Raw genomic sequence first — 15,837 nt, forward strand, 5'->3', positions numbered from 1 at the left:
ACCACAGTAGCACTCCGAGAAATATAGAAATTATTCATTTGTAAAGAATTAGCTGTGAGATTATTTAAATAATCAGAATTATGGAAGCATGGATTTTTGATTAAAATACACCCACATGTATTTCTTTCATGTCGTATATAATTTATTTATTAATTTCATTTTAACCCCTTGCTGGTGTCACGGCTTGTCTCTGTATCAATTCACTGATATTTGAGGTTTTGTTTAGTACACACTAGCAGGTGATCTGATAATCTTATTGATGTTATTTTGTGAAAACAATAACACGTTAATACTGTGCTACAAAAAATGACTCGCCGTGTTGTAACTTGTGCGGGTGATGTCATGGGTTGTCATGGCAGCGCCGATCATCACGGGAGGGGTTAACAGTGGTTGTCGGAGAAACGCTGGAGTTCCGCTGGCTTCCGAGGTATCCAACCCGAATATCTAAATCAATACAGTGACAACAAAGGAATGTGACATATAAACCTAATGACTACATTAATGAAGCAGTAATACACGACAGGGTGTGTGTGTTATCATGAGGTAATATCACCACGCCTTGGGTGCGTTGGGAGGCACTAGACGAAGTCGAGTTCTTCAACCGCCCAGGAAGTGGTGATATATCTCATGATAACACACAGACCCTGGAGTGTATTATTGCTATTATTAAATGGGTCTAGGAGTGTGTTGTTGTTGACAAATAAAGACTTTAAACCTTATTTTAATAATTTTTATTTGTGTCACCATCCACTGAGAGAAGTAGTTCCACAGTAACTAAAAATGGTTAGATTAACAATTAAATATTTGATTTTAAACCGTTTTGTAGAATTTTTTCTTTTTGGGGGCTTCGCTAATAGTTTCTTGTTTAAGCTTTGTAGATATTGAAGTGGATCATTGTTTCAACGTGCATGTCTGGGTTTTGTCCAGTAGATGGAGCTGCTGCTGTTGTGATGTTTTGTTTAGCAGAATGCAGTTCACGTACCGTGTTACAAACGGGACGGCGCTGCACAGAGCGGTACAAACTGTGCAATTAAAATCTCCGGTAGTACTACAGACGGGCAGCCGATAGTCATCTCTGATTAACCCAACATGAATATAAATACAAACTCAGTCCGTTTCAAAGAACACTCAGAGTGACGGCGCCGGAGAGTCTGCTAGCAGGTTTAATAATATGAATGTGTCTGATCGAGTCTCGCATCAAACTCAGTGTCCTCTATATAATATAAACACATTACACAAGGGGTTGCCAGCAGCTGTAGTGAATTCAGTTCCAATAACACCACGCTCTCTTTCTCTCTATATAGATATATATCTAATCCTCCTGTTTTACGAAACAGCTCAAAGAATGGAAGTTCTGGTTCAGACTGGTGCACGGATCTAAAGATTCCCCGCATCGGGTGTACCGGTTTGTTATGAAACGTGTTTCCTAAAATGAGTTTATCCAGTAACAGACTATATAAACCACAGTGAAAACAAACATGAAGAGAACATGTTGCCAAGCAGTGGTTTGCTTAACTAGTTCCTCAGTAAAATAAGACTCATGTGTACACACAGTATTAAAAACTGAAAAGCTAAACTAATACCTTACTTGGAGCTCTCACCAGGGACCACTTCCAGTGAAAGACGTATAAACCGCAGTGAACAATAAAAACTTGCATTCATAACAGAAAAAAAACAGCCCATATAAATCTACACACTTTTTGTGATGCTATAACATGGTATTATATATAAGGAGTGTTGATAATTTCACCCTAAACTTTGCATACTGAAAGTAGCATGTCAAAAGCAAAAAGGAACAAAAAAAATAGAGTTGCAGCTCACTGGAATTAATGAAGGGTCCTTGAGTAACACCATATTGAGAATGGCCTGATCAGGAAACAAGCAAAGCATTCAATGCAGTAAGAGGAGAGAAACCCATTAACATGGCCATTCTGACACACACCAATATATAATCTATGTAGAATTAGTCAAGCACCCACCCAAAAAAAAAAAAAAAAAACCTGCACAATCCAAACAGTCTTTACAAGCAAGATTTTTATTTATCAATACACACTTTTGTGCATTTTCCAAAAATATACAACTCCAGCTACAAAGACAACCATTGAACACACACCCATTGCAGCTCCCAGAAGGGACCACACATTGAATTGGCCTGCAAGAGAAGAAAGAAATAGTTAGTGGAATATAAAGAGATAGTTATATATTTTACGTGAACTGCAATTGTGTTCACATCATGCATACTACCGCTTCTAGGCATAAGGTGAAGGGATCCATCTCTCTTCAGCTCAATTGGGCCAGAAGACACAAACGCCTTTACTGCACCACCATCCATCCCTTCAGCACTGCGACCTACAGGAGGAATCCATCAAAACAAATGGACAAATTCATGCAAAAATACCCCCCTCCCCCCAACAGACAGAGCTCTTACCAAGCCTCTGTTTTCCTGGAATGCACCGTCTGCTACAGAGGCTGTCTGACGGCCGGTTTGAATCACATATCACAACACTGCAGTGGAAGTAAATCTGAGAGACAGCACACCTTGTCAAGTGAAAACAAGCATCAATAGATCAGGCAGGATCATCCAATGAGGATTACTGAATTGAAAAACAATATTGCATCATAGTAACTGCTTCTTGCAAAAGTGCAGTTATATATGTTTTGATTCCAACTCACTAAAGATTTGAGCACAGTGACCATTTGCTGCTTGCAAAGCAATCCAAACCATGCATTGTGGTACATGACCCCCATCCCAACACTCCACTTTACCTGTCCTTTCAGTGCATCCCGGCCGCTTGTGAAGGAAAACATTTTCACTTCAAACCTCTTCAGATGGGAAGGGAACAGCACTCTTGCATTGCTGGAGACTGGGTGAAAGATGGTCAAGTACTCATCTGCAGAGTTCTCACAGCTAGAAAGAGAAAGTAGGTCAGGAGGACATCAGCCACAACTCCAATTCCTAGGTTTTGTAGCAGCAATACCATATTCCAGCATCTTACCTGTCCACAACAACATCCCACTTTGGAGAGCTATTCCTGTCAGCAGAATAGGTTGCCCAGCAGTTCTCCAAAAACAATTCAGCCTGCGGATCCCTGCTGTACAGGAGCTCTACCTCAAAATACAAGGGTCTTCGCAAGTACTTCACAACAGGGTAATCCCGAGCTCCATAGAAGTCGTTGTAGGTTGAATCTGCAGAGATGCAAGGGAGAATTTTATAGGTGGAAACACGCTACTAGAGCATCTATTATTTCAATTGCCAAGTCCTACCCAATGCAAGCCGCATGATGACTGCAAGGTCCCCCAAGCCAGGCTGGACTACAGGTGCAGGATTATTCTGGTACAAGAACTGTACTACCTTGGTGTCATTGACCAAATAGTGACAGGCAACTCTCAACCTGGAAAGAGGAGATGGGGTTAGCAGAGTTTCAGCCTCAACGACAAGGATACTCAATTTGATTGCAATCCTTACCGGTAAGATGTGAACAGCACTTCATTCTCATAAGTCAGGAGGTTGTTGTCAAACTGGAAGAGAAATCAAAGACCCAGGTTGCAATGAGCTTGTAGATTTAGTATGGAGCTGCATAGCAAGTTGCAGACTAGCTAATATGGTACTCTGGATCATCCCCAGCTGTGTACTAACTAACTAACCAATTTCACAATTTTAAAAAAAATAGTAAAAAAAATAAACCCCAACCATTGGTAATGAATATTGCAATTTCATAATTGAACACTTTCTTGGGACCTCATGAATGTTACAGTTAGTATGATACCACAAGTCTGTCTACAGAAACTGCTAGACTAATATGGTATTGTTTTAGTAACCTCTAGGAGGGCAACAGCAGTTATTTTGGATTTGTTGCAAATACACATTTGAATACACAGCTGGTGACTCTTGAGCTGCAATTGGTATTAACTCATGTATTAGTTTAGTCCCGGCCTCACCACGGGATTATCCCCAGTAAGTACGCTCCTTCCAGTTCACTGCAATTGACCCAAAAGGTCTCTAGGCAGCACATGCAATGCCATAACCAAGAGTCATGTCAAGTGTCACAACACCTTTGTCAACTGGACAAGCAGTTCAATACAAAGGTGGCATTCTTCAGATGTCCACAATTCATGCAAGTAATTCAGCAGATAGAATCACAGGTCACCATGGCTCCCCAGACTGATTCAGGGGTGTTGTGGCCACCTAGTCAATATGTTGAACCTCCTCTAAACATGGTTTTAAATGTGGTCAATACTAACCCTTCTAGTTGTGCCACAGGAATTGACATTGAAGTAGAAAACAGCATTGATAGCATCAGACTGAAGAGGCCGGCAACTTGGATCCCTTAGAGTTAGTTGACTTGGAGACAAGCTGGGGACAGATTCCACTTTCACAGCAAGAGCTGCCATAGTTCCATTGGTGAAGCAATCTGAAACACAGCATTTGGAGCCAGGTTAAGGAAACAGATTATAGCTTCAATACCACTTCATGCAACCTTTTTCCAATCTCAAAAGCAGCTATTCTAAAGAATGCTTTGTTTGCAGGAGAGTTACCAATCATCTTTGTAGGGAAACTGCAGGACAGGGAGAAGTCAGCCACCACAACCATGGTCCCAATATCCTTCAAGGTCAAGTCAAGTCTGCTTCTGATGCCTGAAGAACTGATCACCTACAGAGACAATACATCAGGTCAGTAATGTGTTGAACCCAAAACAGCTAAACACATTTTAAAGTTCCATCACTTACTTCATATGTGGCATCAACTGAATTGTATGGCACAGTCATCCAGAAATTGGTAGAGTTGGCATTATACTTGTACAGGGCAAGCAGATTTCCACCAAGTTCTCTTGAGCCCACAAAAGGAATCCAGTTGCGACCCATGTTGCCATATGTTACCATGGTATAGAATGCAGCACCATCACAGTAGCCAGTTACTGTAGGAGGAACTGCAAGAGGAAGAGCAGTTGTCAGGGCAATGGACTGGATTGGTTAGAAAAAGGTAGTTGTAGAACAAATAGTAAGGCACTTACTGATGTCTTTGAGAATGGCTTCGACTACAGCAGGATGAGTAAAGGGTGTATTCTCTGGCACTATATTCAGCAAGTAGGTCAGGGGCAGGATGTAGGTTCTGGTGTCTGGAGGAGTTACCTGAAAGAGCAAGGGTTTGTAGGATTAAACCCAAAGTCAGACCGCAAGCAACACATCCACATGGAGCAAGTGTTTTCAAAAGGGCAATAGGATGGTTGAACAGGTGGGATGTTACCTTTTGCTTCACATTGGGGTCCTCAAATGGCACCTGGAGAGTGTAGGTCTTGGATCCATTGGGAAAGACATGCTCCTGGACATTATAACCTTTTAGGTTGGCTTCTGGCACAGTTAACGTCTCTGGTCCAACTATAATTTTGACCAGCTCCACATCAGGCAGGAATGTCCCCAGGGTCACATTGAACACTCTGGCTTTAGGAACAGTGTCTGAAATTAAAGCATGCAGTTAAAATGAAGGCTATAAAGTGGAGCACTGCAACAAATCCCTTTGATTTACTGCATGTGGACAAGTTCTACATACTGTTTGTGACAACTGGTGGCCGAGGCATGAAAGGAGTGGTTATTGGATGAAGTACTGTGTACTTGGTCTTCTCAGGCCCATCTTGCCAGGTATGCTCCAGCATTGGTTCAATAGAGTAAGAGATCACATAGGTGTTGTCCAATACATGGCTCTGAAAGCACAGAAGCATCTTAGGAGGAAAGCTTTAAAATGAGAAGGATTTAGAAGATGTTGAACTTCTACATACCTTGTAATATCCACCATCAGCTCCCACAGGAATTTTTAGAGTGATCAGCTGGGGACCGACATCCAGTTTATAATCTCTATTATGAATCGTTGCAGGGTCAAGCTTGCGGCCATCAACTCCCATTTGAACATCAAGGGTAGTAATTTGTGGTGTTGGAACAAGAGGAGGTAGAACACGGGGAACATTCCATGTAATCATCTGTTCTGTGAAGGCTGTTCCATCTGAAAGAAAGGAACACCATAGACTTGGTATAGAAAATTCATACATAAACCTAGAACAGTTCTTGAGCACCGTTGCCCTCCATAAGCTTACTCACCAGTAGGACATGTAACTGCAGTGTCCACCATCATGACCATCCATCTTTGCTTATAAAAGGTGGTTGATCTTAGCACAGCCATTGGTACAGTTTGGATCTGTTGGAGGGGAGGGGGAACTTTTACTAAAACAAAAGCAAGACTAAATCTACTTTCATAGTCTGGATATACTGTACTAGACAACAATGAAGCCTAGACTACTTACCACCTGAGGCTGGCTTTCTGTGGAGTTGTATGCAGCTCTAACCAGAATCCGAGTTGGTGTAGTGTTTATGCCATAGCCATTTGTCATGGCCTGAGCAACAGTCATAGTGGTCTTTCTATTTGCTGGGAGATGGAACACAATTTTCCAGATGCTGTTGTCAGCAGCAGTTGCCTAGCAAAGAGAAAATCTCATTAGAAGAGGGAGTTTGAACACAAAGCATCCCCAGTCTAAAGGATTTGTCATAACAGATGTCATGTTTAATAAACAGGAACTAAAACTGAAAGTTGAAAATTTAATGACACATCACTGAAACTGTTCTAGGTTCAGCGGGCATCTAAGGGAACAGAGTAAATCCTCAAATACAACTTCGTATGAAAGCCTATGTGAAAGCATGTTGTCTGGATCCGATACAGGCAGAGTTTACAGCCATTCATTTGTACTGGACCTTAATACATCAGTGTACCAAACTTTAGGACAGCTAAATTGCTCCTATGCAGCAGTCCTCAAAAAAGGTAAATCAGGACACATTTATCATGAAGGATTTATAGCTCTGCACATATGAAGCCACTACCTCAGTGGTTGAAATACAAGGCTTACACTGACAAGAAAGGGTTAATTTCTCCATAATCAATTTTTATCAAAGCAAATCACAGAATACATATATCCAAAGCAAATGCCTTAAATGTCACACAATTCCAATATGGCCACCCTCTTGGGAGACAGGTTAAAGTTAAGGGGCTGTTAGATTTTGCTTCCTCTAGACAAGACAGTAGAGTAGACCTCAATAGGCAAGACCAAGGGGACGTGAAAGAAGCAAATGCAAAGTCACATGATTCTACCTCAGGGTATGCAAGGGACCAATCAGGATCATCTTGAACAAAGTTTGGCTCAATAAGTGGCACCCCTCTTCTCACAGAAACCTAAAAGAGAATTCACATTAGTCATGAGTGAAGCACTTCTGCAGTGACAATTAAATACCCACACCACCCAACAAGTTATACTGAACAGCATTATCAAATCCCAACAGCCCTTACCTCCATGTAGTTTCTTTCACACAGAATCTCCCTCTCTGCCCATGGAGAATAGCGGCATGTCATGCTCTGAACATAGGAGGAAGCTGAAGTCATAGCACTGTTTGAGAAGACACTGATTTGTACTGTCAGCTTGTAGGTCTCATCATTCTGGAAACAAAGGCTAAAGTTAGTCCCAGCATGTCACCATTAGAAACAAGTTTACAAGAAATAAAATGATGACTCACTGTGTTCTGAGCAAAGCAGCTCAGCACAGAAGCAAGGAACTTGGCATTTCCCAAGAAGTCAACGGTTAAGCTATATCCACACTGTGCAGCCAGTCTTGGAGAGAGGGACACAAGCACCCCCTTATTGTCTATGGAAAGAAATTCAGTTGGCTTTAAGAAACTGTACACGTGATCAAGCAAGGTAGAGATATAACAAAGTGAACACCCCCACCGCCCCGTCCCATCTACTTATTGGAATTTTTAAAACTATATTAGTAGAATTATACGCTCGTTCAGAACAGTAGGTTTAGAGTAAATTATTTCTATTTCTGCGCACTTGCAGTCAACAAATCTGAGTAAGGTTGTAGCAGCACAGGTCTATTATTTAGTGTGATCAGCAACATGCTTTTGAAGCCAAGGCAAAAGTTTCATACCCTGCATTTGAAAAAAAAAAAACAAAGCCTGGTTGATGCCATACAGCGCAGGAGTGCTCTGTACTTAATTCAGGTTATTACATTACGAGTCAACAGGCTTTGTACATCAAAAGCTTTCCATTCAAGAAAAATGATCACTCACCAATCACATTGATGCGAAAATACTTTCCAACAAAAGACTTATCCAACATCATTATCATAACACTCCCTTGACATTCTGTCCTCACCGAGCCTGCAGAAGACAACGATACTTGAAAACACACAACCGGCAAATAAACAGGAAGCTAAAAGGACAGCTCTGCTGAAGCGACCGTTATCGTACCTAGAGGGGGGTTCTGCGTCCAAACTTCAGTGACTAACACTGCCAACAGCAATGTTATTCTGCATTGGAAAGAAAAGACGCAAGTGAGAAACACACAATAAAATGAACGTTTCTAAAGAAGAGAAAAGATCAACAATTACCCAAATCTAAGACAACACGGCATCATTAAATCCAAGGCAGCCCCGACCGTGAACTTCTTTCTCTGTTCTAAAGAAACAATAATAAAAACAAAACCGTCAGTAGCTGAGTTTGGTGTTCCTTAGTGCGCAATGGGTTTATAAAGAGGTTCAGGTGTTAATGGGAGCTAATCAGCTGCAATTGATGCACGCACCTCTTTCATATTAGTCCTCTGATTGTCAGTACGTTAATTAAAATAAATAATAATAATAATAATAATAATAATAATAATAATAATAATAATAATAATAATAACAATAATAATAATAATAATAACCCATTTAGAAGATTGTACTTTGAATTGAAGTTTGGCAGAAGTACGTGCGGATCAAACTGGACTGTCACCTACAAGGACTGTCTGATTAAAGGCTCCGCTATGGAGGCGTGTAGTAAACAAACCCCAATGAATAATAAAAAGCAGGCCGCGCAAATGAAGAAACACATTTATATCATGCAGGAATCCAGGCAGATGTGTTGCCTGCGCCAGTTTGAGGGGACGAGAATGACAGCTCGAGTTCTGATGTGAACATCCACAAGTCAATTACACATTTTTACAATTTCACCAGACTGATAGGTAGGCTAAGCAGACATTAATGTAGACAATTTATTTGAGGCCACTTGATTTAAGAAACAGTGCAAAGCATCTCTTTAGCATGTCAGATTTGCCATGACAGAGGCAGTCCCGGGGAATAGAATGACCAAGTGGCAAATGGAAAGCACAGCGCTTAACCTGAAATACAACGCGCAGTATTGATTTAGAACAGACTAAACACAAATCGGATGGCGTGCTGGAAATTTGAATTGTAATCAATTTATTTAAGATCTGAAGTTCCCATTTCAGTTATTGAGCTTAATTACATTCATTATTTTATGTATAATTCATTCAATTAGTGTGTTGAGCATTTTCAATTTGGCATATTATCTTCGAGTGTTGAGCTTTGTCTATTTGACAGCTGTTATTTCAATTCAAATGTTGAACTTTGTCGTTGATGTTTGACGCTCTGGCTTTTGCAGTCCACATTTTTGTTACATTCCACCTCTCATAGGTTTGAACACAAACGGGTTTATTTGTGAAATTGTCAGATTGTTTCTTGTGTATCCAGCGCTCATCTGAACTAACTGGTTCAGTGGTGTGTTCCCGTGAATAGACAGCACATGTCTGAGGGGGGGTGTTCTGTTCAGCTGTGCATTTCTGTGCGCCCCCCAGCCCGGCCAGCTCTCCCTCCCACCCGATCTGCAATCCTGGGAATATCTTGGTAGCTTTGACCAATCATAGCCCGTGTCGCTACCAAGAATTGACCAGCAGCGAGCCAATCAGATTTCGCAGAGCTACCAAGAATGAAGTGACGGAATTATCCAATCAGATCTCGTAGAACTCCCAAGAATCCTGCGCGTTCTCAACGGCGGGAGATTATTGAATCGTGAAGACTTTTAGTTTATTTCGAAATACAATCATCTGAAGGGAAGAATTTTATTACACTATTATTTTAATTGTCACTAGTACTGTACGTATAGTAAGTAAAACATTTTAAAATGCCAATAATAATATATGTTCGTATTACAAATGTCAGCTGTAGAAATGCGCGGATAGTAAACTCTATGTTTTGTAATATTATCAATAAAAATACACGATTGACATTTTTACAATAGGTGTCAGTTCTGAGTGTTAAAAAAATGTAATATTTACGACAGCTAGAAACTTGTTTGAGGGACTGTTTTATCCAAAGCACAATTATATTTAATACATTTGTCCGTTATAATGGTACTGTAATACTTGTATCCGGGACAACAGAAATCGTACCATGGTAAAATAAATAGTACCATATAGTACCGTGGTGTAGTGTTGCATTATACTGTAGATACCAGGATACTTCTTAGAAATAAAAAGTACAATCGTATTATCATGGTGGTACTGCATTATAGTACCAGAATAGTGCATTGTACATTGATAGGATAGGATACATTGTGTTTTTCTATCATTTACTTTTAATTATGTATCCATGAACGTTATAGTACTGTATTTAACTTTAGGTTTTTAATTTAGTTTTCATTGAAAAATGATCTTGTTTTGAAAGCAATACTTAAAAAACGTGAACATGGTACTCCATGCTTTTTTAAAAATAATCTCTCTTTTTTCAACAGTAAGTCCCTTTTGTCATTGTATTGTAGTGTTTATTTGTTTTCACCCAGTGAACCCCTTTTTGATTTCTTGTTGTTTTGTGTAGAAACCTTTTATTTGGCCATTGTGACTATTTTGTGTTTAGGCTATTTGTTTAATTGAAGTCTTTTGTTTAACTGCAACCTTGCTATTCTGTCACAAATGCTCATTTTTCAGGTTCAGATGGAACCCTTGTTTAGAAGAAAGGCTGATGGCAGCTCAACCTGACTGATACAAAGTAATCCATAAGCTGGTATCGCCCCAGAAGGTTCAACCATGTAAGTTCGAATTTGAATCAATTCTTATAAAAATAATGATCTTCACATTATATCTACTTTATAGGTCTCCCTTTCAGTGCTAATTTCATTATCTATTACAATGCATTTTTATAACTGATGGTGTGATTTGAACTTGGGTGCTATATAATGAATGTTTTAGTATACACATATCAAATACTGGCATTATTATATTTGGAGGAAAACAGTCAGTTGATATAAATGATATGTGGTCCAGTTACCATACCAGGTACCTATTGCTGTTGTTTTTCAGCTCTGATGACTGGTGCTGAACTGAGCAACCAAGAACTCCAGAAAAATCGTACCTTCTTACACTGGACCATGCAAACACACAGGTACAGTGAACTTGATAAAGGATTGTCAGTATTACCATTAAAAATGTAGGAATAAAGCTTCTAAATTATTAGTGCAATATTCTATGAAATTCCACACAGGAGTTGGTAGCAGTGTTTGATTTTTATAATCTTTCATAAATAATGATAAGGTAGCTGCATTTCTTAATTACAAATACACAATTAATTAATATTACATTTCGCAATCAAGGGATGATGTAATGCGCAAGGATACTTGTCTTTCATAAGAGTTGAAATAAATTATAGCGCTTTGAGATTATATATGTTACTAGCGGATTGTTTAGAAATGTACTTAATTATATTACAACTTTTCTAAAAAAGAATGTTATCTCGAGAAAGGCGGCTTGTCAAGCCGAAATAGCTCAGCTGGGAGAGCGTTAGACTGAAGAGCTAAAGGTCCCTGGTTCGATCCCGGGTTTCAGCAAACAGCAAGAATATTTTTGTTTTGTAGTATTTTGAACTAAAAAACAACACATTTTCTTCTTCAGTGTAATTTGAGGAATTAATAACATAGCAGAGTGCCATTTTCTAATGTGATTAAGAAATGCATAAAGCACCGTCCGTGGGTGGGCTTGAACCACCAACCTTTCGGTTAACAGCCGAACGCGCTAACCGATTGCGCCACAGAGACCAACCTGCTCAGCCGAAACTGAGACCACATCTAAGAAGAAAGCAACACTGGGCAGGAAAGTCTGTAATCACAATTATATGTATTCAAACCAATGCAAGCAAACCAAGCCATTTATATTTATTCCCAAATAAGACAAATTCTTTCATTGCTACAAAAAATATAAAAAATCTCTGCGTCTCGGAAGGCATACGATGGAGGGCGCACTGCAGTTTGTCAGCCTGGGGAATATTACAAATTAGGAGACTTTGCTTTAAAATACACATGAAGGGCAGGCAACTCTGTTAAAAAGAATTGTCACACTTTGTAATTATCTCCATAATGCGTTGGGACTAAATACACAGATACATTAAAACTATTTGGAGAAAGCGGGCATCGATCCCGCTACTTCTCGCATGCTAAGCGAGCGCTCTACCATTTGAGTTAATTCCCCTTGAGTCATGTTCGTGATTCTCATAGGCTACATCGCAGCTTAATATGAGCAATTCAGATTGTCTTATTGGCAATGTAGTCTGCCATTTGCAAATTCAAAAAATAAATTAATTAACTAAATAGCAGATATTTCGACTACAGGTATGTTTTCAATTTCTTCAAAAAGTAGTCTCAGCTCGTTGATTCAGTCGCTTTAAAATCCACCTCTGTGTCCCGATGCAGCAGCGCTGTTTGCTGTGGCTCGAGCTTGTTTGACGAGGCAGGCAATGCAAAAATGCCAAAACTTGCTTTTGTATCACATGACACACTTAAGGTATGCTTTAACGACTTGGCTGCCTCAAGTTAGTTTGTATTGTTAATGGAACACCACGTTGTTGCCCAGTCATTGTATCATATGAAGTAGAGCTTGCCAGTCGGGGGCGACGGTCTGCCAATAAAAGTTAAGTCTATATTTGAAAGGGTCATTTCTAGAGAACATAAGAACATTTTAAATAGGCCGTGACTAATATTTCACTGGTTGCCTACGAGGGCTTGAGAGGCGAAAAATGGGAGTGAGATATTAAGAATGATTTCTCCGGTTGCTTAGAAGGCTTGAGAGGGGCGAGACATTTGAGAGTTTAAGAGTGAGAGGAGTTTGAGAGGGATGGCGAGATTGAGGGCTGGAGTTTGGGAATGGTGCTTAGTAACATTGAGGTTAGATACTGATAGCAGGACAAGATAGGGGGACGAAGAGTTTTCCCTTCTCGTCGGGTCAGGCAGCATGCTCTGGCCGCTAGGTGATGTAGAGAGGGAGACACAAGAAGAGCAAAGGATTAGATATAAACACTTTCTGCTGGGTCAGGCAGCATCCTCCGACTGCTGGGTGGGGAACGGAGGAGGAACTGGTGCTGTATACCTGAGAGATAATTCCTGATGGAGGAAGGGGCCAGGTTAAGGGATAGCCTGAGGTCTGTCATAAAGGCAAGGAGGTGCTGAAGGTTATAGGAAGTGAGAGAGATACGAATCTGGGCACAGAATGTGGTGAAGAAAGACCAGGCAGTAGAATACGAAGAGCAAGTGGAAGGGGCGAAGACAATTCTCCCTGAAGCTGCAGGCCGACTCGGGGAGGCTAAAGAGTGTGGAGTTTAATGGAACACCAGCTGATTGAAAGGAGGAACTTGCCACGGGTTGGGGTCTACTTCTGGGACCGGGCTGTGAAACTTGTGGACCATTTTTTTTTACTTCAAGGTGTAGTATTTTGTAGTAAAATTACTACAGCTGGCCAAAGTCCAGTGTCTGGGTGCACGGAATGGTTCACAAGACCTCATGGTTGAAATGGCTTAACACTCCGAGTCTATTCATTGTATTTCCCTGGATGTCCTGGTAACTGTTGCCTTTTTTTTAATTGGTAAATCACTGATGCTGTCATGGTAAATTCCCAGGGTGCACTCTGTTCCTTCAGGAGTCCTGCAGAGGAAGTGATTCACAAGAGCAGTTAAATATAGTACTTCCATGGTCAGGTCATTGAATAGACAGAGCAGCCTTTTCTGAGGGTAGAGATTAAAGAGTGAAGGATGTCTATTGATATAGGGAGCCAGGAGGGAGCAGCAGGGAGGGGGGGCTCTTGAGGATCTCTCTGAGTGTCAGCAAACTGATGGGATGGATAGGAGTGTTGGAGAAGAGACGGAGATGAGGCGGCAGAAATACTGAATTCCAGAGATGTAGGCTTTAACGGTAGTGGGGGCTAAGTGAAGAGAATCCCTTGCATGGGCGATGGAGGCTACAATCCGCTGTTCATTAAATCGGAATGGGATGTATTTTGTTTTGAGTGCAGAAAGTTGTAAATGTTTTCCATCCAGTGGTAAATGAAGATTTGGTCGCTGTGGCTAAGGGTGTGGCCATGTAGTGATGAGCAGATTGCAGAAGACTGGAGAGTGTTGTGTTTAGTTGAACGGCAGACCTTGGTGTTACAATTATTAGCCTGGTCGAACAAAATAAGTCTTCAGTGTAATTTTAAACAAAGAGCGCTTTCCACGATTTAAGATGCTTTACAGACTGAATATTGGAATTGGCAGCCGAAACTGGAGGATAAAACTGCTTGTGATCAGTGGGCAGGTTGCATACTTCGCATACTGTATTTGGGAGAAAAGAAAACGGATCATCTCAACGGCAGCAGCTGTAGCAGAGTGGCGCAGCGGAAACGTGCTGGACCCATAACCCAGAGGTCGAGGGATCGAAACCATTCTCTGCTAGCTTGTTTTTCTTCTGTTGGCAAAGTATATTTTCTAAAATTTTACATTTCAATTTAGTGTGTGTATTTCGTAAATGTTAATGTGTAGAAACAGCAGGTACGCAGCTTATCTGTCTCTACCCATAGAGGACGCATACATTTAAAAAAAAAAAAAATCTGAACACAAGGTGTGTTTATGTAATCTGATACGTTACATCTAGACTTAACTGTTACGGTTAACACAATTAGAGTAAGTTATCATAACAATAGAGTTAAAAGAACATTCAAATAAGATGCCAGTTAAAAATGCGCCAAAAATGACAAAGTAGCCTCAGATTAGGACAACGGCACTTAAAGGGTAAGAAACACATTTGCAGCAAAACCCTTGAAATGACGAGAGCCTTCCTCCTCCTGAATACTATGCAGGTGGGCGGGGACTGAAACCTCCCCCGGCTAGAGAGATTGGGGATTGGTTGTTTCTTTAAATTATTCATAGAGAGGTGCACCCTGGGTATTACTTATCTTCTCTTTTTTACATTATACTTTAATTGTGTGGTTATTTCATTATGTGAATTCTGTGTTTGAAACGCATTGGCAATTATTAACATTACTATGAACAAGTGATATACTAGAAAGGACCCTGAATCAGACACCATCACTGCAGTGATATATGCCGGGAGTAGGGAAGGTGTTTTCCCCTGTATTTGTTAAGACTATACTTTCAGGGATCATTTCTATAGTTTGTTTCTAGTGAAATGCGTTTCTAAAGTGTCTGGTCTCGCTAACCATGATGAGGAGTTACAGTGTTTTCTTCTGAGCGTGAAGCGGGTCTTGAATGCTGCTTCACTGTAGCTGTTCTTGATCATTGATGACCGTTCTGCTCTCTTTTGAGGGTGGAGGAAGAAAACACAGTCTGAGTGGTTTGTGACATTTTATAAATGGTAAATAAAAAGGAGTTTTAAATTTGTTATCATCGTGGTATATGATATGTATTACAAAAGAAAGTTTCTTTAAGATGGATATATTATCTAGTTTAAGTGTGTAGTGTTTGGAAAGCGGGTTATTAATATTAAATAACAGTGGATTCTTGTGTTTTAAGCGATGCCTAGTGGAAGAGAAGTTCATTACATGCATTTGCAGTCCGAAACTGGAGCAGAATAATCTATGTTACACTCACATTTTGGTGCATGTGTCGGTTTAGCTGGAAACAGTATTTTCTCATTAGAAATGACTGTTAGTATAACAAGGAAACTGCAAGCAAGGACTAAAAACACCAGAATGAGTATGAGCTGGCTGAG

The 15,837-nt window shown here is 40.3% G+C and overlaps 1 protein-coding gene and 1 non-coding gene across 2 annotated transcripts; one reads left to right on the forward strand and one right to left on the reverse strand.

Moving 5' to 3' along the window:
• Window positions 1–2,025: 2,025 nt before the first annotated feature.
• LOC117969932 (uncharacterized) lies at window positions 2,026–7,209 on the reverse strand. The gene is made up of 17 exons (XM_059005937.1): window positions 7,133–7,209; window positions 6,294–6,464; window positions 6,091–6,187; window positions 5,775–5,995; window positions 5,549–5,699; window positions 5,246–5,454; window positions 5,013–5,130; window positions 4,729–4,928; window positions 4,537–4,651; window positions 4,243–4,412; window positions 3,467–3,519; window positions 3,271–3,392; window positions 2,997–3,177; window positions 2,767–2,908; window positions 2,429–2,522; window positions 2,245–2,349; window positions 2,026–2,152 (listed from the first exon to the last, which is right to left on the reverse strand). Exons 2-17 carry the CDS (start codon window positions 6,396–6,398, stop codon window positions 2,043–2,045), a joined length of 2,193 nt encoding a protein of 730 aa, XP_058861920.1. The 5' UTR covers window positions 6,399–6,464; window positions 7,133–7,209; the 3' UTR covers window positions 2,026–2,042.
• An 8,039-nt stretch (window positions 7,210–15,248) lies between these two features.
• On the forward strand, window positions 15,249–15,461 carry LOC131703616 (small nucleolar RNA U3). Its single transcript, XR_009310050.1, has one exon. It is a non-coding gene; the product is annotated as a small nucleolar RNA U3 (small nucleolar RNA).
• Window positions 15,462–15,837: the final 376 nt, after the last annotated feature.

Source organism: Acipenser ruthenus, chromosome 32 (genome assembly GCF_902713425.1).
Source record: "Acipenser ruthenus chromosome 32, fAciRut3.2 maternal haplotype, whole genome shotgun sequence".
Taxonomy (NCBI): domain Eukaryota; kingdom Metazoa; phylum Chordata; class Actinopteri; order Acipenseriformes; family Acipenseridae; genus Acipenser; species Acipenser ruthenus.

What these genes read in the sequence shown, in the direction of transcription:
- LOC117969932 (XM_059005937.1), bottom strand. Translation starts at nt 6,398, where the DNA reads ATGACTGTTGCTCAGGCCATGACAAATGGCTATGGCATAAACACTACA. An exon ending in TGGGATGTTGTTGTGGACAG is followed by an intron (nt 2,909 to 2,996) that starts GTAAGATGCTGG and finishes TTCTCTTTCTAG; the next exon opens with CTGTGAGAACTCTGCAGATG. An exon ending in GGGATGCACTGAAAGGACAG is followed by an intron (nt 2,523 to 2,766) that starts GTAAAGTGGAGT and finishes GCTGTCTCTCAG; the next exon opens with ATTTACTTCCACTGCAGTGT.